At 37.7% G+C, this 27,479-nt stretch overlaps 1 protein-coding gene across 1 annotated transcript; it reads left to right on the top strand.

The window, feature by feature from the left end:
- Positions 1-326: 326 nt before the first annotated feature.
- LOC112969375 (microtubule-associated tumor suppressor 1 homolog) lies at positions 327-23,916 on the top strand (the record flags this gene model as incomplete). Its single annotated transcript, XM_026072621.1, has 6 exons — positions 327-2,402; positions 4,625-4,814; positions 16,546-16,728; positions 21,106-21,237; positions 22,473-22,577; positions 23,869-23,916. Coding segments are annotated over exons 1-6 (2,734 nt in total), but the record flags the coding sequence as incomplete, so codon positions are not given.
- Between the last annotated feature and the right edge of the window lie 3,563 nt (positions 23,917-27,479).

The following is a 27,479-nucleotide window of genomic DNA, read 5'->3' as shown; positions in this document are numbered from 1 at the left end:
CTTTGAGGATTTAATTCTCCTCATGTTAGAGGAAAAAATCAAGAATTAGTACTTTTCTCATTGCAAACAAATCATTACCTAAAGCAGTCAATGATTAATACAGAAAAATGTGATCCTGGTTTGGCTAACCATTTTTCATTTCTTTTTAATTTTAGAACTCTTGAATATTCTTGGCAAGATGAAGACAACTGTTTCTTGAGTGTCTTGCAGGACAATTGATATGTTCCAGGGAAAAGCTGTTTGTTCTGCAAAGCTCGGAAGAATCTGCATTCTCTTGGATTTTAAATAAATATAAAAAGAAAATAGTTTAAAATTTAGCCTCCAAAATGGATATTGAAAAGTCAGATGAAAAAGCAAAGAATGGCTTAAAGCCTTCATTACTTGTAAGGGATGAAAATGGGAATAACTACACATGCAACAAAGCTACACCTTGCTCAAAGAACTGTGCCACCAAGATGCGGAGTAATTCAACTGACCAAAATATAGTGACTGAGCATGACTATGATACCAATGTTGAAGATAAGAGTTACTTCAAAAGTATTCCTTTAAAACAGCAGTGTACTGAAGCACTTGATCTGCAGAAAACTCCTGGTAAGTATAACTGCACAGGAGCTTTATTGGGAGATGCAGATGCTACATGCAAGTCATCTGTGACTGAACAGACTTGTGCATGTACTTTGAGCTATGACCTGAATGAAGCAACAAACTTTTCAAAAGATAACCTTGCTATAGCAAAAATGCAAAATCCAAGTATTGAACAACTGGTGCCTTATAGTCAGACTGACTCTAACTGTGTATTGCCTCTTCCTGCTTCAGAGCAGAACATGCAGTCCATGGTGAAAGATGGGATACACTGCCACCTGGGCACATTAGATGTTGCTAATATTATGGATGGAATGGTGGGAAATGATCACAATAGAGACATGCATCTGAGGGAAACACTAATATCTTCTGATGAAGTATGTACAAGAGAGAAATTTGATATAGTTGGCCCAGAAAAACCACCTAATTTCTTCTCTCTGATAGTGGCTTCACAAGGCCCAAATGCCCATTCAGAGCTTGAGATGCTTTGTCCTGCTTCTGCAGATGTCAAACACTATCTAAAAACCACTAACAGCATTGGAAAAGAACCACAGGAAAAGGAAATACAGTTCGTAAAACTAACTGCTGGATGTGTAGATCCTCACAGGAGAGACTTCTTATCACGGCACATTAATACATGTGAAGATGAGCAAAAGAAAGCCTTACAGCATACCCCTGAGCATGACAAAATGGGACATTCCACTGCTGAAACACAGAGGGGTAGACCTGTAAGCAATGAACACCACCTCCCAGTAGATACTATTGATCTGGGAGGAAAACAAATATCAAAGAAAACATGTGAACATTTAACCAAAGAACAAAGTATCCCTGGAGATGCTGCTTTTGGAGATGCCAACAACAGGTCCTTCATGTCTGAGACGCTACTTTGCAGTATACCAAAACCAGAGAGGACTGTTAAACCTGAACTGAAATGTGAAACAACTTTTGTGGTCTTCAATCCTGTGGCTGATGAAAGCAGTTCTGCTCTATGTACTTCAACCCCTAAAGAGCGATCAAAAAATACAACTTTCTCCATTTCAGCTATGGCAGAATTTGGAGACAAGTCTTCTAAAATAATCCCCAAGGAAGTGTTTGTAGGAGAGCATGATAGAAGGCCTTTGCTTAAAGCTAGTTCAGGTCAAATAGCAGGAAAATCAGTAGGCAGGTCTCCTATTGTGTCAACAATAACCAAAGCAAGGAAATCTGAGATTGTTAGTTTTCCCAAACCTAATTTCAAAAATATTAAGCCAAAGGTTATGTCCAGGCCTGTGCTACAGTCAAGAGAGAGTGCATCATTAAAAGGATCTCCACAATCCCCCCAACTATCTACTGTTTCCTCATCTTCACCAGTTGCTTCCCCGAGGCAATTGTCCCCTTCCATAAAAGTGCTGAAAAAGAAAATAGAGGTAGGTAAAGATAATAAAGTGGAATTGCCTGTGAATAAGCCCCATAAGCTACATCTTAGCAAAGATCTGTTCACTAGCCAGGTTCTACATGCCACAACTCATTCCAGAAACGCTTCCCACAAGGCTTCAAAGACACCTGCATTAAAGCAGAACCCGGAAGACATTGGCAAAGCAAGCTTTTCCAATTCAGCATGCTCTCTGGTTTCTGCTGCACTTCTAACATGTGTAGAGAACTCAAAAGGGGTGCTGAATGATAAAATGGAAAGTTCAAACTCTTTAATGCAGCCCTGTGCTCAAAATATCTGTCAGACTGGAGTTGAAAAAGAGCAGTACAACAACATGGGAATGCTTCTGGAAGCAGCATTGTTAAAAGATACAGCAAATGAAACATTTGACTTGCACTCGGTTCCTTTGGTAAGTGTTTTTAACATAATTATATGTTTGTATGTGTGGAAGAGGGGAATTCTGCATTGCACAGTGCTGAATGGAAATTGCAGGATGGAGTTTGTGTCTACTAATGTAATTGTAGATTACTAGTGCAATCGGAATGAAATTGTAGATTTCTGAGGTAAAGTCTCCCCTCAGTAAAGGGAGAGAAGTACAGTTTTACTAACTGGTTGAACTTTTAACTAAACAGCAAGCACTTCAAGTGGCATTTAGTGTCTTCAGCTTTCATTTTATTTCATGGTGTAAAAAGCTTTCTGTTGAGCCTTGTTAAGACAAGGCTGGCAGTAAGCTTTCCAATAAAAGTATGCAAGTCTTAATTTGGTCAAACTAGTAAAATTGTATAGCATAACTTGTTAAGATTTTTTTCTAAATAGAATGCGTATCAATACTTTTATCAAGATAACTAGCAATACTGTAACTTGAACTTAGAGATAAATTGCTGTTTTCAATAATTAGTTCTAAAACAGGTTTTGAAAAAATTGTAAATTATACATTTTAAACTTTTTTATGGAAATGTTGCACATATATTAACAATTTTAAATAACACAAAATCCCAAGACCAGCAAGTTGGTCAAGGACTTTAGCGTTCTCACTTAAATGTGTGCTTTGAATAATTTGGGATTTTTATTTATTTATTTGAAGTAAAGATAGGGCTTGTTAGAATAGTTAGACCAGCCAGGAAATAATTTTCATGCAGAAGGCATATACCTTTTTTGGGGCAGTTAGCCAGCTGGAAGATGTAAACTTCCTGGCCGGAAGGTATGTATCCACTGATTGGTTGGGAAGTGTTTTTGGGCTAGTCAGCTACCTGTCAGGAGAAACGTGTTGCTTTCAAATGCTCTGAAAGAGGCTTAAAAGAAAAGGAATGGTGGGAAAGAATGGAATAGCTTTGGGGCTGGGTGGAAGAAATCACAGAAGGTATCACAGGGACGCAGAGTTGGAGTCTTGAAGCCGTGCAGAGTCCCTTCTGTTGTTTGCTCGTGAGTTCAACAATCTTATTTTAAGTTAGTGAAATGGAGGCAGCATGTATTATCAGTAAAACTGGTGTTGCCAAAAGTTTTGGCAGGCTTTGTCTAGATTTGTCAGAAAAGCTCTGAAGTTTAATAGGTGGAGGAAGCTACTTCAGGTGAGGTAGAAGCAGTTATCCATTTTTGAAGTACTGCAGAACAAATTGATAAATAATATTAGGCATAACTCAAAGACCTAAATGGACATGAAAGCAAGGACTGCCTCTTTCAATTCTGAGGTCTTTTAAAGCTTGGATGCTGTCTCACCCCTTCCTTTTGGAAGTGAGGGTTGAAAGAGATGCTTTTGATTTGTCAGGTTGCCAAGATGGAAAACTCTGCTGTATTAATTGTGCTGTTGGTACTTGGAAAATCCATAGAGTAAATTCTCTAAAATGTCCCCCACAGTAATCAGATGGAATCCATTTAATGTTATCCTCTGGTAAGTGTAAGTTAATTTCTGAAAATGTGTGAAAGTGCATGTAAGATGACCAAATCATTGCGTATCTGCTCGAGTCACAAAAAAAAATAGGAAGATTGTAGATGCTTGTRTGCTTGCCTTTATAGGCTTAACTTTATAGCAGAAATAATTCTGAGTTAGTGCCTGTTTGAACAGGAGCAAGAATTCTGTACAAAAGATAGATGAGGGCTACATATAAACCAGTGATTTTTAAATCTGTCCTGGTCCTGTTCCTGAATTTGTATTTTGTCTATGCACGTGAATGTGAAAGGGTTTTCCTGTTTCCATGTCGTAATTTAAGACCTAGACCAGGAAGCTTATTACAGTAGCTGTGATATTTCAGATAGTATAGGATAATTAACTATTCAGTATGCTGACTTTGTAGTTGCTTGGTGAAGAATTCTTCTTGATTAGGTGCATTCATGTAATCAGATGGTTTAATTAAAGCTTTGGGGGGGGGGCAGGGTGGGAACCCTGACCTAAAATGATAACACATGTAACCTCTTTAGCATGTTTGTCATTAAGCTAATCACTGATAAAACTTTTATGTTGCTTAAGGCCATTTAAGAGATTATTTTTGAAGCTCTCAGTTACAGATAATATTGCTGACTGCTTCCTTTGGACCATGTGACAGCAAACAGCTGAACATGTCCCTTATCTGTGTGGTCAATATTTCATTACAGATGCCAAAAAGTGGTGTGGTGTGTTGTTTTGTTTTTTAATAGATGTCTTCTGCAAAAGCTGGGGCAGCTAAAGGGAAGAATACACCGAAGAAAGGCCCAATCACAATACGAAGTGCCTCAGCTCCCAAGGTTAAAATGGTGTCATCTGTGTTTCCCTTGAAGAGAGGAAATGAAAATATCTGCACAATTAAAGCACCTTCTCACAAAGGAACTGTTCTATCATCAAGCTCTGGTAAGAGAACTTGTCTCTGGGCTACTACCACCTAATCTAATTCTTAAAATTAAGGTATCACTTTCTAAGAGAACACTTAGACTGGCATAGAGCTATATTTTTAGTGCTAAATGTGATTCTATCTAAATTGCAAATCGTTAATAAGGGAGGGGGGGGGGAGACAGGTTCTACCCAGTCATCATCAAATCTTGTCTGGTAAGGAATGTGTTTAGGAGGGTGTGGTACTATTAGAAGGAATAATATTGAAATATCATGTATAGTTTGGTTATATAACAGAACTTTGTGGAAGTATTACTAAAATTACTCGAAGAATGTGAAAGTAAAAAGAGGAAAAAAATAGACCTTGGACACAGAGTGTGTATGGCAAGCAGCTCTATGCTATTCCAAGGAGAATGAGCCCTTGTTTCAGGGCATAACATGATTTGTTCAACCTAGTTTCAGTAGCTTTGTGTTTTCTAGAAAGGGGAGAACATAACCAAATGAGACCCTCCGGTTTGAGCCTGTGTCTAATTCAGCTCTAGCTGATTAATACTGAGGAGAAAAATCTCAAAACTAGTCTGTAGGCTGCTGTTCAGATTTTACAAACTACATTTTGTAATTATACTGTAGAGATTCAGAAATGCTTCTGTGATTTATGTGCTTTTTTTTAACAGTGTGGCAATATAGCTAATGGCAAATGTAGCTTGACTATAAATGACTACAGTACAATACACTGTAATTTGAAAAGTGTGCACACCCAGCTATACCCAGCAAAACCTGTTCGTCATTCTTCATCACCCACCCAGTCTAGGATTATAAAACAGTCCAAAATACTCACGTTAATTATATACAGGTGGTGAAATGAGATTAAAAATCTGTCTCTGCAGTCCCTTATGGAGTGAGTCCCTCAAAGTGCATTTATGCTGTTCTGACTTGAACCTTGCTAATGTGAAAGACTTGTTCATTGAGCAAGGTACCTGTAAACCACCAATCTCTTGGAAGACTTGTCACTTCTCTTAAAATAGCAATTTAGAGCTTTCCTATCCTTAATTATGGTCTTAAAAGAACTGAAACAGGTGGTTGTTGTGGTTGTTTGGTGGTTCCCTTCCCCCCCCCCCCCCCCCCCCACTTAATCCAGAGCAGTTTTGTGACACTGTCACTAGGAATATATGTAAGCATGGCTTATTATATATAATAGGATGATTAAGTTCTGCTTCTGAAAGTACAGCTGATTTTTATGGAGGGAAGAAGTCATTCACAATAAATACCTTTTCTTTTAACATCCAGATCCCAACAACCTGGTTGCTTCCTCAGGTAATAGCATGAATTCAGCTAATTCTAAGCCAGTTGCGGGTGTGTTTGGATCACTTGGCAGGGACACAAATAAATGTAGAGAGTCTACTGAATACTCAGATCACTGAATGAGAGAAGTGATGGTGTAGCACTGTGTCATGTCTCAAGTATGTATGCTGCAGGAGAGAAAGCAATTCATCTGTCCTAAATCTTTTGTGTGTATCTTTTTTAGAATAAACAAGAACTTGTAAGCAATGGGTTGTATCATGCACTGCCAATTTTGGGTAGGAAGCAGGAAACTCCCCTACAACAAGAAATAAAAAAAAATATATATAAAAACTTAGTTATAAGATCTTCAAGGAACTTGGCAGTAGAGATTTTATAATTATAACTGAAAAAGAAATTATCAAACAAACTTTCTTCATAGATGACACACTAAAATAATAGGAGGCATGTGTTCTGAGAAAATTCCCTGGTCCTGTCCCAAACAGGAGTTGGCAAAGATCTGTTTTCTTCTGTCTCCTGTAAACACCATGTCAAGCACTCTGGTTTTTGTGAGCTTATATGGCAAGCATTTCAAGCTAGAAAGAAAAAAAAGGCCTCTGTGTGTGTGTTTCAAAATGATTGCTGAGCATCGTTTACCAGTTTATCATCTACCATCGTTTATCTTAGTTGGAATGTGAAATTTTTGCTGAATTAAAAATTTGTCTTTAAGAGGTGAAGCCAACTGGATTTCTCATACCAAAGTGGTTTGTGAAATGGAGAAGATGACTTCCAAATCTGGCTAGATACCTCAAAATCTTTTCTCCCTTCTGTAACTATTTTCCCCCTTTGATCTAAGAGGGCATGACCTTCAATCACATATTCTGGAATGAAAATCATAATTCTCTAAAGCTGATTTTTCCATAATAGAATACATAGAAAAATTTGTATAGTATTGGATGACAATAAGTATGCCTTCTGTATGTTTTCTATTAGTAAAAATATCTACTAGAATTAAAGACATGCAAAATGAGGTGTTTGAGTCACCTGGTTGTAACCTGAAGGTGTGTGTAATTTTTGGAGTCTTAGTTCAGGTCTTTAAAACAGTTCAGAAATGAGGGCAACTGTTTTTCAGTCCCAGCAAATGTGCACAACCATCTAATTGGATATACTTAACCACTGTGGAAAAGTAATAGCCTGCTAATAGTTGAGGTAATATGGTTTTGGTAAAGTCACGTCTTTGACTCAAAGGGGGGGGTGGTCTCTTGGAATGTCACTCCAGTTTCTTGCTCCAAATTCTATTACTGTCAGCCACTTCCAAAAATTACATACTGCCACCCACAGAATTGGACTGAAGGGCTGTGACAGTCCGGGCCACAAGGAATCTGATTTGTTTGAACAGTATAAGATAAGAATATACATGATTACTTTAGGTCTAAAATGTAAATGCCTACCACTGTATTTTTTCCTTGTGCTGAATGCAGCCTACCTATTAGCCTGTAAAGTAAAAGGGTTTTTACTCCTTTCCTACAAATAAGATTTCTGATATGCTTATACTTTACCTACACTTTGCCTTAAAATTATACCATTGCTTTCAATTATTCCCCATTAAACAAAACTTCCTGTTATTGGTGCTATCTTAGGTATGAGGGCTTTGTCTAGCCTTATGTGCAATGAAAACTATTTGGGGATCTGAAAGTGCCAAAAATATTACTTCTCTGATAGCTGTTAAAAATTTCTAGAAATTAAAGCAAACTATTTAAACTTTCTTCATAGCCAAAATATCCTTTGCCTCTATTTCTAAAGTGTAGTTCTTCTGACAGTTTGTTCTGAGATTCTACCCACCACTGTCTCTGATTAAGTCACTGAGATCCCATTAGTGAAGTTATTGCCGTGTGCTTTACTTAAGTTTTGTGCGAGTCTAATCCAGTGGCGCTCCCTTTTCCTCTCTTGCTAATATTTTCATAGCATATAACTAGAATAATGAAAGCTTGGGGAGAGAGGAGCTCAACACACTGAATTTTGTTCTTCTTGAACTTAGGAAAAGTTGACCATACTGAAAGACTTCAGCATTCTGCAACTAACTGAAGCAGGGGGGAAAATAATTCAGATAGCTTTCCCCAAACRTTATAGCAAATATGTTTGAGTTGCATTAGAAATACCTTAAAAGACTTTAGTGATGTCTTGAAATACTGATTCATTTGTTAGTTCAAAATTGCTAAATTCTTTCCATTGACTTTTTGGCTTGATCTTATAGTTAAATGGGTAATTCAGAGATGCTTCCAAAGAGTTAAAACTAGAACAGGCCATGAGAGATGAAGACTCTGTTCATCACTAAGTTTTGTTGCAATTTATTACACAAAAAAGGCTTTTCAGATGAAAAATCAAAATCAAATGGATTTCCATTGTGTTTCCATACAGCTGGAAATGGATAGGTAAACTTTGTAATTCAGGACTTTTTTGTGTAGCCTCTCACAATACTAGTGAAGCAGAACCAGAGCAGTTTAGTTTTGATAAGCATTCTCACAATCTTGAGTTTCTGTGCTGACACTGAACCTAGGAGCTAAACCAAACCTTGGTACTGCAAATCACTGTTAAGCTTATATCATTCCTGCTATCTACCATGTGACTTCTTAAAGCTGAATTGACTTGCTGCCAAGAGGAAACAAAATACTTTAAAAAGCGAGCATAACCTCTGGGTTCTCTGGCCTGAAACTGTCAAACTTTCTCAAAATGCTGGTCTGGAGAGTTATCCTGTAAGGATATCTGCCGTAGGTGTGCATTTTCTTGATCAAATCTGAAATGCACCAGAGTCTGCAAATAAGGTTAAAATCTAGTTTCAGCCCCTCTTATGCTTTTTTCTTCTTTCCAGAACAGCCAGTCTCTTTTAGGGATCCTAAAAGCAGTTTCCTCATGCACTCACTTGTCCAAGATATTAATTACCTTCCACCCATGAGTCCAGTCTAACTGACCTCCTTTCCCCTGTATCTGTAGTGTTTCATTACAGTAGCTAGTCTGTGTGAAAGTGAACTTAAAACTCTGGTATCCTTCTTTGGAGGTGTGGGAAGGCGGTAACCAATACATGGTTTTCCATGAAGCATGGTATGTCTGTAGTATGATACAAACCTTGCCAGATACCTGAAGGCTGCAGGTGTCTGACCTTAATGTTATCCAGCCAGAACCTGCCACTAAAGGAGAATGGGGGTCAATGCCTTCCCTACTGGAAGGATGTTGCTGCGAGGTGACTGTGGGGAGGGCCATGATTCATCTTGAGTAGGTTCTTAAAGGACATTGACCTGCTTCATGATTTTTACTAACAAAATCATTGCTCATCACGCTGTTTCTCGGCCTGTTCCTTTTCTYTGAGTTTGTTAGCTTCTCTTGGAGTTGCAGCCAGGGAAGAAGTTACCTGATTTGAGAGAGAATCTAACAGTTTAATGCGTCTGAAGGGCCTTTTGTCCGGTTAATCAATTTGTTCAGTAAACGGTGTTAGTTGTGAGGACTCAGGAATCTTGCAGGTCTTCCTTTCTCTGGAAGTCTCTGATTGCATGGGTTAGACTTCCCAGCTAGTGTTTCCACTCCAGCCAGCTCTTGCTTCCTGACTGTACTTGGGAGCTGCCTGAAGCAATGTGTATCACCGTGCCAAATATAGACCTCTCTGTCGCAGGTACCCTGTCATTTGTGTACAGAATGGTCACTTCGCATTTTGAACCTAGAAAGGAGCTGTAAGATTTTGGAATCCGAATTCAGCAAAATCAATTTGCTGTTAGCTTTGGCTATATGTGCTAGGGGAAAAGCTTGCCATATCTCCTCCTTCTTTTTACATTTCATTAGCAAGGAGCTAACTTACCATGGGATAGATAACTATTAATATTCTGCAAACCTTACATAAGGTTCAGCATAAAATCTCCTGTTTGGAATAAATTTCCTGTTAGTCTTAAGTCAAATGGATCATGAGAAATAAAAGTGTAATGTTCTTTGGCTGTGAGGTAATTTGTGACCTGTTATCAATGAATGACATAAAAGTAGGTTGATTAAGCTCTGGTTTGGTAACCTTAGATGTGTGATGTTTTGAGTTTTTTTGGGGGGGAGGGGACAATGTCAAAGTTTTAGGATGACCTTAATGATCTGTATTCAAAGTACTGTGTTATCTCCAGTATTCTGTTGAACACACATATTCCTTGACTTCCAAGAGTATTCCGTCTGGCTAGCTTTGCTTCTGGTGTGATGTGTGGCCCTATTTAAGGAATTGAGTGCAATTTTTCACATGTGTTTCCAAGTTCTTTACAGGTGACTTGTGGCTAGGCACATCCTGGCTTTAATATGTTATACCTGAAGCAAGAAAAAATGTTGTGATCGTACTTGCAATGACTGATACTAACAGTCCATATATCAATGCTATCAGAAATGCATATATATCTGTAAGAATATTCTCCTTAGGAGTGAGGGAATTTCTTGGTACTCATTTACTTGCAAGGACATGCTGGTGTGTCTTCAAATAACTTTTCACTGGTTAATCTTGAGTTCTCTCAGGATGTGAGGAGAGGAGGAGAAAAAACACAAATTCCTGTCTTCCTGAACAAAATTGCATTTATTTTTTGCTGCAGTGAAGTTTCTTCTTCATGCAAGGCATGGACTACATAATTTCTGCAACAGAAAGCTTAAAATATTTTATAGGTAATGTGGATATAAAAGCTACAAGCTACTACAAAATCCTCAGTGCATAATATGAAGAGGTGTGTGGTGTGGAGGGCTGGACAATAATGAAAAGCATAATTGCATGTAGCCAGTGGTTTTCTTGTCTGTTTTCTTTGTATTGCACTCCTTTCGCTTCTCTGTATGCCTATTACTACTAAACAGAGCTTTACAACGGCTGTGTTAAAGCTACTGTTTTTTGAAGTCAGTTTACAAACAGTTTATGAGAACCTCCTGGCAAAACTGGAATGGGCAAGCCTTGCCACCACAGTGTGCCGCTGCCTTTGGAGGCTGACATAAGATTAACTGCAGTTAGAGACTATCTGCCTAACAGATCACAGGGCAACTGCATATATGAGATCTTTCAGGGGGCTATTCTAGTTTAGTCTACAAAGCAAAACCCAAAACTGAGTAAATACAGTAGGTAATGTGATGGCAAATAGTACCTATGCTAGAAGAGCAGGCATGAGTTCAAGCTTCAGGCAGGGGAAGAGAGAAGAGCTCTGAACTTGGTAGCATTTGCAGGTGCTGAAAAGAAAGATTAAATGGGAAAGAGTTCAGCCTGAGAGAAAACAGGGAAGGGAGGAGTCTTGCTGATCATGGAGGGGTTTAACTGTGAGGAAATCGGCCAGACATCAGGACTAGGCCAAGCAGCATTCAATAGAAGCTCCAAGCTTGAGCATCTTTTTCTCAGTTGTTTAGGAGCTCCAAGGGTTTGAGAATGCTCTGAGCAGACCCCAATTGAAAATGTCCAAATTGCTCTCCTGAAAGTGGGAGTGGTTGAGATAAGGTTTGGTGTATTATTTTTTTGTTTGTTTTTGAAAAAAAAAAAGATGCTTTGTAGCACTGAGCAGTTTTCCAGTTTTACTCTGAGAATATTGAACTGCAAGAGGAGGAACATATGTATACCAACCCATATGACTGCTAGCAGCTCAGTTAAGTTTTTGGCTCAAGCTTGCTGCTGTTTCCTTGATATCTGTGCCAAAGAGGAGCACTTTCCTAATGGATTGAAGATGAATGAAACAGTACTGTGGAAGTCTACATCAGATAGTTTACATGTTAAGGCAAGACAATTCCCTATCTGATTCGTTGTTGTTCCTTAAACAATTAAATCTCTCTAGTGTAAATATTTCAAGACCCAGCAATAGCTTAACATTCCCTATCTTTGTCCATGTTTGTGTTTAGCAGCTGAGGTATTGCTAGCAACACAGCACAAACTACTTTTTTTTTTTTTTTTCTGTAACTATAATAGTAATTTGAAACTTTCTAAGGGAGAATTTGAGAATTTGAGACTTTCATATTACTACTGGGCATTTGGTAAAATTGTGGTAATGTCCTATAACCACTCTTTACTCCTTAAAGAAACATCAGTATGTATATAATATAATATATAGCATAACAAATGCTGCTGAATGGTTAATCACGTAATCTGGGAAGCTTGTGGCCATTTGAAGTGTCTTAGTATTGCTACTGCTTTACAGTGCTCAGAATAGCAACTATAAACAACTATGTTAACATTAGTCAGCTGGAAACAATAGCTAAGGCCAGTACCTCTGTCCATGATTTACTTCCTCCTTTCTATAGGTACCAAAAAGCGATGTATTCTCTTGAAGACTTAATGCCCCTCACTTTACAAAGACCTCCTCCTGTAGGCTGAGTAGGCTTTTTTGTCATGCTTCAAACTATTTTTAAAAGTTGCAAAGTTTAATACTTCTAAAATAAGAGCCCTCAGTTGTGTGGGGTTTTTTTAATACTTGCAGAAAAATTCAGAAAAGTGTTAGACAAGAATCAAAAAGTTATCATACTGAGTAGATAAAGCAATGAAAGTTCAAAGCAGCTACTTTTGCTAGGGTTAGTGTTTCACACAAATACCTACTCCCCTGCCCCCCCCCAAAAAAAAAAAAAAACCCAAAAACCCCACACTTCAAAACACACCTTGTGTACTTAGTCTACCCCAAGTTTCTGTTTGGGAAAGGCTTTTGGACATTCGTTTCAAAGTGTCATATAGCTCCATGAATTGTTTCCAATTGTTCTGTGCTCAGTCCTAGATGTGAAATATCTGAATATGGTTTGAAACAGTGGACAATTAATCTCCAAATTGGTAAATACATCTTTAATTTTAAAATACAGCTAGCGTTAATGCCATCCCAAATTAGCTGCTACTGGTGCCTTACAAAATACAGGCATATATTTATTCTCTTGATTTGAATTTTTAAGTGGCTTAAAAGGCTTTTCTACTGAGAGTGTGTCTCTTGCCGTTTAAGAAGAAGCAGGGAAGCTGGCACTGTTAGGTAAATGTCACTATTAAACCAAACTGTGCTGATTCCTCTGGAAAGTATCTTGAGGCAGTATTGGCAGCATCTGTCTGGTACAGCTCCCTTGTGAGGGGGTTTAGGACATCAGTGTTTCTCAGAGGAACTAAATTGGAACTTGCAAAGCAGGAGGATGAAGGTGTATTCATCACAAGACTGAGACAGTCTTCAGGTTCTTGCAGCTTTGCTTCACTTGAAGCATGTTTTATCTGATCTATGTCCTACTGTAGGCTCCGGTGCCATGTAAAGGAAGCCTTCGTCTGTTCTAAACAATAATCACCAATGTGGGAGTTGCGCAGGAGGACAGCTTGAGTTAGGATAGGAAACCTGACTTTAGAACTTCTTGAAAGATGTACTTTGTTCCTTGCTTATTTCCATTCCAATACAAGAGATACTTTAACATACTTGATGTAACGTAGTTGTTGCATAGAGCTTTTTCTGAAGAATTGCCAACACATTACTCCACTGCAGAGGAATGTGATATTTCTAGTATTCTACTGCAGTGACTAGATGAAATAACTGATGAAAGCCTGTTTTTTTTCAAGGAACTGTTGCTTGTTGTTTTTGTAATAAATGGTTCACTAAATATCCTACTCTCGTGCTTGTTTGCAGTACTCTTCATACATCATGTCTTCCTGCCTCTGTCTTCAGAACCTTTGCATTTATTTCTGTGCTGTTCCTTGCTTAGGGAATGGTGGTTTTTTTAAACACTTTATAAAAAACACTATTACTACTTCAGTAACTGCTTAATGATTCTGTGTCACAACTTAGTTTCTTCCTCAAACTGGGCTGTTAAAATAATTATTCATGCACTCAAATGCATTTTTTTCAACAGAAGCTTTATAGGAAAGCACTCAGCAGTAGAAGAATTAAGAAAAAAACCACAGGCCATCTGTAAACAGGACCCTATTTGATTTGCTTCTGAAACTGCACATGCTAGAACTTGTATTCACTGAATGTGTTTTGAGTATGCAGCTGGTTTACAACAGTGCCACATATAGATTTTTGCAAAGAAGCCAGGGCGTCTGGAAATACGTTTATGGAACATACAGTACAAGAATAAGCAAGCATTTTCACATGCTTGCCTCTGCCCCTCTTGAGTGGAAATCACTGCAAATAAAACAGGATTTCTTTCCTGCACTTTTGAAGTGGGTGAACTTAGAGCCCCAGCACAGCAGGAATCAAGCATGCTACCCTCACCTTTAAACAATAAAATGCAGCTGATGTTACATTTGTTTTGCTAGCCGCCTTTGAAATGCAGAACTTTAACTTGCTAAGTCATACAAGCGTAATCTGCAGTATTTGTACAGTAGCTCTTGTTGTTATTTTGTTGGGGTTTTTTGTACCTAGTTTTGCTGAGAGACTATTTAGAAGAGGAGTCTGACTAGTATGGATTAGTTTTCTGGTATGTTGATCCATCTTTAAAAAAAAAAAAAAAAAAACTTTTGGAAAGCAATGTGGAAAGTTTTAAAAAGCTCTCAGATTTGTTCTATAAAGTTCAGATGTTGCAGAAACTTTTGTCACACACAAATAACTTCAGATTTGTTGTCTGGACTGCTCTGTTTGAGGTGATGTTCGCAAGTGTTTCATTGCAATAAGTCATATTCAAATGTTCATTGCAATGACTTATGTACAAGAAATTCCAAAATACAGCTGATAACTTTGTCTTAGATTTTTACAGTAAGATTTTAATCTTTGATTTTACAGCAACACAGAATCAGTTCTGCATAATAATGCAAACAAATAGTAAAAGCACCCCTTGTAACAGGTCTAACATAAAGCATGTTTAATGATTTGCTGAAGCTTGTGCGGCACATTCAGTGACCAGTATTATATAGGATACTACTGCATGTTTAGTACATATTGTGATGTATTATAATTGAGTTGATCTAAACTGAGAGGAATAGCATGAACATGTCTTCCTTTACTAGTACTGTTCCTGTTTTTCCGTACTTGATACGAAGTCTTGAGTCAAGCATCTAATCCTGTCGCACCACCTACTGTTGAAATGCAGACATCGGGCATTAGTGTTTTCTTTGTCTAAATCTTCATGTAATCCTCTTTTTAACATCATGCTTTCTTGGTCTTACTGCAAATTGATGGTTTCTTAACCATTGATATTAGAGTGGAGATCCTGCAGCAAAACTAATGCGGAGCAAACTGGAATAACTGGCTAAATGTGTGGTATTTCAACTGTCTCTTGCACAGCTTAAGTGTAACTGAAATGTGGTTATAGTGGCAAGAATAAAGGGAAGGGTATTCTTATTTAAAGAGAAATTTGATTGTCTCAAGTAAAATGTAAAACACCTTAGGCATGCATATATTTATATTCTTTTTTTTTTTTTTTAAGTAAGATAAACTATGCCAGTCAGACTTGAAAATGGCAATAACAGTATTAAGATGTATTTAAAATACCTAAATATATCTTCCATATCTCTGTTTTTGTTTCTGTACAAAAATGGTAGCTGCTTTTGCATAGTTATTTGGAGCATTATCTAAATATCTCAGCATCTAAAATGTAAGTCAGAGCTGGTAAAAGTTAGCTTAGTGCCAGCACAAAAAGTCTGTGTATACATAACTTCATTTGGGCCATTGTAATATTAATCTGAGCGCATATTTCTCAGGAATAAACTAGAAGTCTGATGTAACTAAACTGAAATTTTCTTGCTGAAAGCGTAGTGCTTCGTTAGTAGTACAACAGTAAACTTCTGTCTCCTATATAGATATGCTTCTCTAGCTATGTTTAACTTAGCTTTTGGGCGCTTGTATGCAACAAGCTCAACCAAAACCAGCAATTAATGCAAAAATGCGTCAGCACCAGTGTGGCCATTAAGAATGCAGACCCAGGGAGTGCTGCCTAACTAGTGCTGCAGAACTCATCAGTTTTAGGTATATTATCTGAGCACAGCACAGTTTGTTTTTCTTGTGCCCCTTTTGTCCTTGAAAGGATGAAATTATCTTTTAGAATAGAAAAATAACTCTGTGCTATAGGGGGAAGACACAAACAAAAGAAACTTTCTTGGATTGGCTTTGAGCCAGAGGTGATATTTTTAGGGGATTGCCAGTACAGGTAACCTTAATGTGCACAAGCTGTAGAATGCAAGAAAGACTGTGCATGCAAATGTCTGCCTTGAAGGCCAATCTTTCTAGGACTTGCTTTGGTCCTGAGGTCAGTATGCAGGTAAAACTGGATGCTTTAAACCCTCAGGACTGTTTTGCTGTATTTAGTGTTTTTATCAAGGAAAATCAGATAGTAGGAGCTGAAAACCTTGAAAGTATTGCTTATATTTACCATGCAAATATGAGGTAGGTTAAGCCTTTATATGTATGTTTTTATATGTGCAAGTCTAACTGTAGGCATGTATGTAGAAGAAGCAATTGCTTAAGTTTTTTTAAGTCCTTTTTCATCCCTCCCCCTTTTTTCCCTGCCCTTCTCCTTTTCCCTCCCCACCCTCCACCCCAATTGACAGGTGTAAGAACCTCTCCCAGAGAGAAGCCTGCCTCCATGAAAAATTCTGCAGTCTCTTGCACTAGCTCTGGTAAACCGCTATCTAAATCCAAAGTGCCTGTCAAAAGGTCAGTGCTGGAGAGAACCCGTAGTGTCTCGTCAGTCAGTAGCACTCAGAGTGAGCGAAGTCTTCTCAGCAGTAATTGTAAGTATTGGTCAGTGTTTTGGGTTTTAGTTGATATCCAGCATCAACTCCTTGTTGCACAATCCCTTTGTAGGGAGTTATTGTCTGACAGACCTGTTAGTTCTCATCTTACTTCTCCTGCTAGTTCTGGATCTTACTCTTTTTGCTTAACTTGCAACTTTCCTTCTTAAGATACTCAATCCAAAGGAGCTCAGAGACTTGGTTTTTGATTTGTTGAATAAAAGCTTTTGTGCAGCTCCTCTTCCATCATGAACCATCACAAAACCAGCAGGTGTTCTTGATCAGAAGCTTCCTTGCAGCATTTGGAGGAGGTGTAATAAGAAATAAGCGTGAATGCTGTGAATGGATTACTTGTCATAGTATTTGGAGCAGCACATTACAGGTCTTTTATACTAAATGCTTTTGTTGACCTAGGTTGTATCTTGTTTTTAGAGTTCTAAGACAAAATGCATAGCTGAGATTAAAAAACAGATATCTGAAACTATTTGTAGAAAGTGCAACTTTGAATGGCTAGGTTTTTATCCTCTCTAATGTAACTGTAAGCACTGGTGTATGACCTGAACCAAATCAGTCTTAATTGATTAAGACTGGGATGACAAAAATAATGCAACTAGCTTTAATACAAAGTTCTACCAAGGGCCTGTACCAGCAGTTGTGGGAGTTGTAAGGGAAAAAGTGTGAAGGAAATAACACAACTGACTCTTAGTCAGACATGTCAGTCTTCCCAGCTATACGTATTCAAATGAGTACATTCAAATATTCTGTTACTATCACATCATCCGTTTTATCCTGGAGACTGGATAAAGGCATTTTCTTTATGCCAGATGTCTTTGAAATCTGTCTTGGACTGAAAGAGGACTGTGTGTTAACATACATATATAGTTTATGTATGCATATGCATGCATAAGTATATAATGCATTCTCTCATTTCTTTGTTTTCCTTCCTGTAGTGTCCTCATTAAAAATGAAAACCTACCATATTCCTTAAAGGAATAAGAGGATATGTAATAAAATATGTAGTACATGTTTCTCTGGAAGCAGATTGATTCTGCTTCCCTGACAGCCATGTTGCCTCTTGCTGTTCAGGTTTAGAACTGTGTGAGGAATTCCTAAGCAGCTTTGTCCGTGCTTCATTCCCCCCCCCCCCCCCCCCCCGCCGTAACAAAGGAAAGGGTCATCGCTTCATAACAATGACATGTGCTCTACTCAGATGAAGCATCCCAACTGATGGCTCCTTATTTAGTGTGATTTGCTAGCTGGTTTAATCTGTTTTGTCCACTGCCTTGAAGCTTACCATTTTTTTCCACTCTGATTCACTGAGAGCAAGCATGAGGAATATGAGAGGCTGAACATGGCTGCAGTCTCTCTGGCTTTGGGCTTGCTCTGATCCTTTTTAAATGACTATATCAGGAGGACTCCGCAGCTGCACAGAAACTAATTTTTCTCCTGATATTTTCATCAATTCTACACTAATACCACCAACTGAATCAGGAAGCCACTATGGTATTACCTTACTGACAGTGCTGATAGTAGGATCTTACAGCTTTTGTATTATTCCTTTGTTAGCCACCTTTACTGGGAAAAGAAGTAGGTTGGGTTTTTTTTGTTTTTAAAGCATGTATTTTGTTTTGTTGAGATTGCTAAATATGTCAGATGTTTTGGCTTGTTGTTTTTCCCTGAGGTGATTTTCTTTGGATAAATTGCTAAACTTAATGAAAATTATTTAAATCTAGTCATAAGTTTTTGTGAGCATCGTGAATTTGGGTTACATATGATTCATGTTAGTATAATGAAGTTTTTATGGCTTTGAATCAAACTGGAAAGAATTAATAAACTTACCTTTTTGGTCTAATRTTTTCATGTATAGTGCTGTTCCTGTTTATTGTCTCATTTAGTCTACTAGGCAATGTTAGGAAAATAAAAGGCAAATCTGTATTTGCAAATAATGCTGAAATGCTTCTGTTAAATTAGTGGGGGACACGGAGCTCAAAATGGGTGGCTTATACTGTGAACATCATGGAAATTCATGACCAAAACTGTTGTTGTCCTGTGGACAGCATTAAATTGGCCAAGCTTAGCTTGTTTTGTTTAAGGAGTTTGCCTTTTGTTGGTATATAAAAGACAATGTTCCTCTTGCTGTGCCAGCTCAGTCCTTTGTTTTGAGATGTGCTTAAGGATTGGTAATTTCCTGTGACAGCATTAATTTTTTTTTTGTGTGTGTGTGTCTAATGAGCATTTGAGTTCTATGATTCTTTCCTCTAAAGAAACTCTTACTAATATGAGAGATTTGGAAATCGTGAAGTTAGGGGTGCTGATGTTAAGTAATAAAAGCATATTTTGCATACAGGCTTTAAGTTGGAGCATTGGGGGGAAAAAAATGAATTTTTAACAGTAGAGAAACTGTGAGGAAAATTTCAGCAGTAAACTGAAAATACTGTGATTGAACATACTGAAATGTTTAAACTTTGAGGTTAAGAGTAAGAATCCAAACAGGAATTGCATTAGAATAATTGCATACAGAGTGGAATAGTGTTTCAGTGTTTCAGAAGCTGATCATAGCAATTGACCTTGAGCTGTGTTTTGTACAGTTTTAATACTTCAGGAAAAAATCTTGTGGTGAGTGGAGGTTTTTAACCTTTTAGATTCTGGCTGGAGTGAGATAATTTCATACCTGTCAGTCTTTCATCAGAAGATTGCAATAGCTACTCTGAATTGTAGAAGAAAACATCTTTGGATCATATAATGACTAAGCTTTGCAAGTCTGCCTTTCTTTTCTGCATGTTGTGACTCCAGAGCTAACAGAGCAGTGCCTAACTAGTGCTGTGCCAGAAGTGTGCTTAGTCAAAGTGTTACTTCCTTGGCATGCTGCTGATTTATAAGACGATAGTGCAGCACTTTGTAGGCAACAGTTGGATGCCCACAGTGATCTCTGAGCAAATATCCTTAATTTAGTAATCTATGGAAAAAGTTACAAAATGCATAAGGACTGATGCTTTGCTGGAACAAATTAGTTTGAATTATCTGGTATTGTCAGTGTCAAACTCCACCAGAAAAACTGCATTGCTGATGTACTATACAAATTGTTCCTCATATATAGATTTTTTTTTTGCAAATATTTAGCTTTTTTGCCTTAAAGTGTCAAATAAAGCAAATGTGGCCCTCCTGCTGTTGCAGATGATGTATTGATATATGGTCAAGAAGCATCACTGTGAAGCTGTTAACTTTATATGGCTTTACGCCTGTAAAATTAAATAGACACTAAAATCTTAGAGCTATGTGTATTGAGTCTTTCAGCATACAATATTTGATACGTAGTTAAGGTTACTTTTTTTTTCTTTAAATCTGATGTATGAACAGCTTTTTTTTTCCTCCTGTAAACTACTAGTTAAAAAGCAACAGTGCAAACTCTTTCAGTGCAACTAGTTCTTGCTTATCTCTGGTAAATGCAATGTAAATTTCTTAACTCTTAGTGTGTCAATATATGTATCTTTTTGGTATTTGAACCAAAGTGTACTCACCCATACTTATTTCAGAGGTCTGCATGCATGTGTGAGTGTCTGTATGTGCACCTGTGTTCCCCCTGCTGGAAAACTAAACCAATGCATTGACTTTCCCCAAACTTCTTAGTTTTTCTAAATCTTCAATTTTTTTCCAAATATAAATTTGCATTGTGATACTAAACCAAACCTCCTTGAAGTTTCTTTGAAATGGAATGAAATGTCTTCCATTGCAGCTACCCTATTAGTTGGAAATTTGATGTTGACATGAGGTAGCAATTGCTTATTGTCCTATCTGCCTCTTCTGGGGGGGGGGGGTTGAGGGAGGGGGGATTTCTTTTGTTGTGTCCCATCAGCTTCTCTCTGGCGAGAGGAGTGGAGGTAAGGTGGTCCTCTTCTGAGCTCTGCCTTCATTGGAGAGGTCACTGAGGTGCCCCATAAGGAGAGTGGAAGGAGTGCAGAGTTTTCTCTGTGGTGCATTGGTGGCTTAACAGTCAATTCTGTGGTCGGAATGACTTTATATCTTGATGATACTCTCTTCCTTGACTTATTCAAACTGAAATATATTCTGCATTTGCTTTGAACAGCAAGTTCAGATTTCTAGTTATGTATCTTAATCAATATACTTTTACATACATTCCCCTCTTGTGCAAAATTCAAAGCTTTGTGTAGTTTTGAGGTGTTTGCAACATTCAAACTAATGTGTTATGGTTCATCAGTCTGTTTATATAGAAGATACCACAGGTGTTAATAATATTTATTCCAACTTTTGTTTCTTCTAACTTTAGCCTCAAGTAAAACACACTTGTTTTAGGATTTAATTTTCCCAGAACTAGATACTGCTTAGAGCAAATTCTTTGACTATCCTTCTGTGTTGTAGCTACGAGTGCCACAATCATCAAGAATGGAGAATGGTCTTCAAAAACAGCTTGTCAGAATGGTACTTCTGGATCTCTCCCTTTAAAAGCAGTACCAAGACCAAGAATACACTCCTTGAAAACAACTCCAAAAGGTATCTGGGTCTGTTTGTAGCTAGAGTGGAACTGAAGTTAGTCTTGTTACGGTACCTTACCTTTTGCACTTGGTTACTTTGTGAACCAGTGGTTATTAAACACCAGTCCAGGAAAATAGTATGAGGAAGTAAAAATCACATCAGTGGTGCTTTGAGTTTAGTAACTATTTCTCTGCACTGTGATATGGACTGATCCAAGAACAATGTGACTATGGTTTGCCTGTAACCGAGCTCAGCCTGATGTGTTCTGCTAAATGGCAGGCATCATTGCTTGGATTTTATGCTGTTGCTGTTGCACAGAATGACTCTCTAGCTGATGGTGGTCTGCAGGGTTAGATGTACCTTGAATTTATCCTCAGTGTATGTGTGTCCTTTCTCATGCAGACTCTGCATTGTCTTCACCCCTTTCAGGAGGGAAAGGACTTTGGGGATGGGGTATTTTTTTGAATGGATATTATTAGATGAAGTCTCTCCTAGACGAATGTCACTGCCCCATTTTCCAAAGGGAAGAATCCAAGAAACAGCTTAGCTCTTCATGCTGCTTCCTCTTGATGTTCCTCTTATTGGCTGAAGTGGAAGTAGAGTCTGCTTTAATCTTTCATGGAGATAAGACAATTGTGCTTCACAATCTGGTGCTAAAAGAAACTTAGTTTAAATATATTTGCTGGCTTTGTATTAAACACTACTCTGGTTCCCACTTCCATTAGTGCCAGAGGACGTTGCAATGGGAAATGATCACAAATTGTGGAGTGGGAGACTAGATGTGGTGGTGGTGTGGGGAATTATTAGGATGGTTGTGTAGCACAGGAGCAGATTGCTTAGTAGGGCTGTGGAAACCTCAAAGATTGGAGCTTCTAAGACTTGGCTAGACAAAGTCATGATCGCATGTTGATGGTGGCCCTGTGCTGAGTGGGAGGCTGGGTAGCTGGCATGCAGAGGTCCCGTTCAACCAACAATTCGTAGCTAAGCTGTATTTGCTGCTAAAATGAAGTTTTTACTAAYGCTTCCTTCTGCTTATAAGCTTTTTCTCAAGTTATGTTTTATTTCTTCCAATGTAAGTTCTGGTAAAGCAAACTTAAGTTTAAACATAGCTTCAATTTTTTAGAAGACTTTTTTTTTTTTAATTTAAGGATACTTGTGCATCTTTTGCTTTCTGTAAAGTGTAAAGTTAGACATGTCTTTAATTGTTGACATAACTGTACTTATAAAGCTGATCTAAGCTCCTGTATTTCTAGGAGCCAAGACCAGGTCTGCTTCACTGAACCAGTGCTTACCAAAATCATCTGGGCCATTGCACTCAGCAAGGAAAGTCAGTGAGGCTAGAAGCAATCAACTGTTGGGTAAAGTCAATTTTTTACTTATGTTCTTCAGTCCCTCCCCTCTGTCTTGAGAAAGAGTAGCTATGCTTTGTGACTTTGAAGTAACGGAGATGGTCAGTCTTTTCATTTCACTTGTGGTTCATGGTATTGGAGACTGACTCTGCAGAAGCATTTGTTACACATTTGTTTTATTCAGGGGTAAAAATGTCCGCTACCTCATTGAAACGTACATCCTATCATGACTCTAAACACTGGATAATGTCCCCTAAATGATGTTCTGTTACCTGCTTTTAAGATTGTATGCTTACAAGATGCAACCCAGACTTGCTTTCTGAAGTTTGTGTTTAAGCAAGATTCTTGTGCAAATTTGCTGCTCAACTTTGGCTGTTTGGGATAATATGGGCTTGACTTCCCATTTCTGCCTCAGATGCTTGTTTTGTTTTTAATTGTCACTTAGAATTAGTGACTTTTACCAGAGTGAATCAAAATAACAGATCTGAATCCTCAGGCAAGCTCTAAAACACCAGATTTTCTCCTTGGGAGCAAAATTCCATTTGTATGACTGAGGTAAGGGGAACAAGTGCAGTAATTCTGCAATGCAGAGTGTTTCATATTGAAATACCTGCTGTAAGGTCACAGACTATTTGAAGAAAAGCCAAATCCAGAAGGTGTTGTAAACAGACCTTTTATAAACTTCTGCACATAACTTTTTCACTTATACCCRGCAATCCTAAAGACTGCTTTCATTTAATTCATATCCTTGTAAATAATAAGGTTTTAATGTCAGTGTTCATATGGCTCTGAAACAATACAGTAAGGATAAATGAACCTTCTCGATGTTTTCATTTATATTTAACTTGATTGGCAGCACATTTGAGAATGCTATTATTTTTATCTGTAAAAAGGAGATTTAAGTAACTGGAGTGTATAGCTGGAAAAAAAGTAACAATGGTGTCACTATAGATAGTTCTGTTTCCTAGTGTCTGTGGTCCTATATGAACTGGGTAAAATAAAACAGTGCTACCTGACTTTTGTGATAATGATATAGTAGTGCAAGAAATTGTTTGGCTTAATAGAAATTCACTGTCCATTTTCCAAATAGTTTAACCTCATGTTGTCAAGTATTGCTGTCAAACATACTGTCAGCTGTCACATGAACAAAACTTAGATTATGTAGCTTATGAGGAAGTTATATGGAAAGATGCTCAAAAGAAACACCCCACCCCACCGCCCCCACTACTGGCTTGAATATTAATAGAGGTAAATTGCTTGAAGTGTTACTTCTTTTCACTTTCTTTTCTGAAAATCATAGGTACTCCTGGGAGAAATGGACCCCAAAGCCTATCTTCTTTTGGTTCTGGTGAGTTTTTTGGATGTATTCTTACATATGCCTGTGGTTCAACTTAAAATAGTTATATACATAATATATTGATTTCTTGAAAGAATAATTTTGCAACAAGTAATGCCATAAACCATCACTGATTCCCATTTCCATGGGTATAGAGAATAAGTTTTGTGGGGGTGTGGATTTTTTTCTGCTTACTGTCTTCTGTCTACCCAGCTCCTAGAATATGTGGTCTGTACCATGTAGCTGTCACTGACAGTTTCCAGTGAAGCATAAGGAAGTTTTAACAGTAACAAAAACATATGGCAGCCACACTGAAATGATCATTGGAACTTGTGTTGTGGTTTGAAAAATGGAAGAATCATGTAGAATAAGTTTTTTCTGGATGGTTCATGGTAGATTCCCTTTGATTTTTAGTGGCAGCAGTTTCTGTATGTTACCGCAGACTGCGCTTGAAAAGTTGCAATTATCTAAATGTGTTGATGTCTACTTGTATGGTGTGGGGGGAGGGGGGAGAAATGGCAGTTGATAAAGTGGCAGATGGCACCCCAGGATCTGGCAGAGTTTTAAGGACTTCATATTGATTTTGTTTTCTGTGTTTCTGCCAGTCAGGACACCTGGTGCTAGTTTCTCTCTGCCAGGAGCTAGAAGTCTTCAGATGAGATTTCTAGTTAAATGAGTTTGCCAACTCTCTTGAAAAGACTCGGAGTCTAATTGTTTTCCTCAGTATCAGGTTGTACTTGCTGAACTAAAAGCTGCTTGTAATTAAAAGCACTTTTTGAAAGATGCTGAAGATCATTGGAAAGCCCCGTGTCCCATAAGTAAATAGCAGATGTCTTTCCTAAAGAGGTGCTTCAGCCAACCAGATGTTGTGAATTTGATTCTGGAATGACTGGATAAAACAGTTCAGACCTGTAACTCTGGTATTGTGGCAGTGTATTTTTAATTTCCTGTAGTTGTAACATGAGTCTAATGCTTTACTCTGGACATCAAGTGTCTGCATATCAATCAAGTACTTTGCTTGAGACCTCTGTTACCAGTCAGGGTTTCTGTCAAGCAGCAAGTATAAGGCTTTGCATAAGTGCTTATTGTGTTTGTTACTCTTACTGATACTTGGCTGAACTAATGTTAGTTTAGGTAGAGCCCCGAGTCCGAGTTTCTTGAGCTCGTATGTGTAATTCTTGTATATGAAAGTGTGTAGAGAGTAATACTGCCAACAACTTAATCGTCGTGATTAGYTGGTTTGAGGAGACTATCAGTAAGCAACAAAGTGTATTTCTGGACTAGAAATAAAAAATTAAATTCCTCTTCCATTTCTTCATGATGATCCTAAAATGTAACTGTTGTTTTTTCAAAATCTATTATGGCATTTTCACTTTATTTTCAATGGAGAAAAAGTTAGTGCCTTTCTTCCCCCTCTTTTTTTTTCTTTTGCTAGTTTAATATTCTTCTTGTGATTCAACTTTTCCAAGCTAACAAAGAATGTGGCTACGTAGCTTTGAAGTGTTATATTTGATGCTATAAAAATGGTTATAACTGCAAATTGGCCATAGCACTTAGTGATTCTTTAGTAAATGTGTGGGGTGGTTTTTTTTTTTAGTAAAGCCTTATTTTTGCCAGCTGAATAGCTGCATTTAAGTGTTTGCTTTAGCAGTTTCCTGTGTTGAAAATCAGCTCCCAAAATTGGACAATATGTTAGACTTTTGATTTTGTAGCTTGTACAGAGTATTAGTACATTGTCCCATGTATGGCATGCAAAACTTTTTCTTTCTTTCTTTCTTTTTTCACTTTGTTAAACTTTTTCCCCCATCTTCACAATTGAGGATAGTTTTTACAACAGAGTAAAAATACTGTGTAGCTGTTTGGATGTTCTGCAGTACAATGCCTTCCATTTTAAGAAAAGACAAAGKATCTTCTTAGGAATGAACTGAAATAATGCCAGCTAGTACCATGTGAAAGGAGGCACTCTTTTTTTAGTAGCCTTGTTTTTTATAGTAAAGCTTTTGTTCTAATGATTTTAACTAATTAAAGCTTTTGTTCTTACATTACAGTGCCATAGTTAGCTACACAGTTTTTAAACCTATTCAGTGAAGAGGTCCAAACCTCACTTGTCTTTCTTGCCCATGTGCTCTGTTTGGAGAGTCAGGACTATAACTTCTTGCAACAGAGCTTTGATAATCTGATTACCATATTTATGCATTAGTTAAATGTCTAGCTCAGTTATTAATGTTGCATTTAGTGTTACTTCATGAATGAAAAAAAATCAGGTATTTCTAGGATATGATTTTTGTTCTCTGACTGCTTGTGCTTTTATTCATCCATATCCGCTGCTGTCATTTACAGCAATGATGTAAAGCCAGATCTGGTTAGACATAAAGCAAGATGCAATGCGCTGTTAGGATGTCTGTAGAGTTGAAGAGAGTATTTTTGAGCTCTTCGTGCCTTGTTCATGTTAAAACAGATTACCTTAAGAATAATTCAGGAAACTGGTGTGCAAATATCTTTAATATTTTCAAGTTTTTTAATGTTCTACACTGGGAACCTTCTGTGGTGAGGTTAAAATCAGGAGGAAGATCCTGCTTCCTAACAGCTGATGGTTTGTCTAGCACTTAAGTGCTCAGGATATAGAAAGAGTGTTTTAGTGCCTGTTGAAATTGGGCAGAGCAGGGAGGATTTAGGTCCAGGTCCTCCACATTTCAGAAATGGTGTCTCTGAGTAGTTTTAGCTAGGAATTTCATGACAGGTTTGTTGAAATGGAATTCTCAGTTTCATGTTATGAAGATCTTCAGCTTTTGTAAGCAGGTTGGAGTTGCTTATTTCTCTTTCTTTCCCACTCTCTCCAAAAGAGCCTGGAAATTTTGCAGAAAAACTTGGAAAGCTTTGTAAGCTCTATTGGGTGAAATCCAGTGTTAGTTTACCGAACATAGTWAAGATTTTACAGATTGGAAATTCTAGCAGTCACAGAATGTAACTTTCTGTTTGTGTCTCTTGAAAACAAACAGAAAGATCGAGTTTAAATCTCTTTTTACAGACACTGGTACTGTGCATTGGACTGTTCTGTTCCCTTTCTAGCTGCAATAAAGAGCCAGCCATAGTCTTTTTTTAGATGTTTTTTAGCCCTGTGAGCTATGAGGACTATCTGAATGACAGCATTGTAAGGATTAGCTGGAGCTGGTATGTTTATTACTGTTGTCTGAACTACCTTTTAAATATCTAAAAATTCTCACTGTTTTTTTCCAATAATTAAGACTACTGTTCCTACTTTTTTTTTTTAAAGTGACTTTAGAGCTTTGCTACTGGTATGTCAGCCTGATGGTCAGCCAAACTGTCTCATGTGATTGAGCCTTAGAATGCTTTTCAGGCCAGTCAAGAATGTTCTTAAAAACAGACAGCTAAACTGCTTAAGTGGTGTAGCTATTACATGTGAACTGGCTATAAAAAAGCACTGTCTTCATCCTGTCATATTAAAAAAATAAAAATAAAAAAAAATCTAAATCTGTGAGAGTATGCTGTTTGTGGGATAGCTTACTCTTATTATGTGTGTTCACTAGGGTAAGATAATGGGAGATGAAATGTTT

This window comes from Apteryx rowi, unplaced genomic scaffold (genome assembly GCF_003343035.1).
Source record: "Apteryx rowi isolate R43461 unplaced genomic scaffold, aptRow1 scaffold_344, whole genome shotgun sequence".
Taxonomy (NCBI): Eukaryota; Metazoa; Chordata; class Aves; order Apterygiformes; family Apterygidae; genus Apteryx; species Apteryx rowi.
Note: the sequence above shows the minus strand (reverse complement) of the source record. Positions and strands in the feature narration are given on the sequence as shown.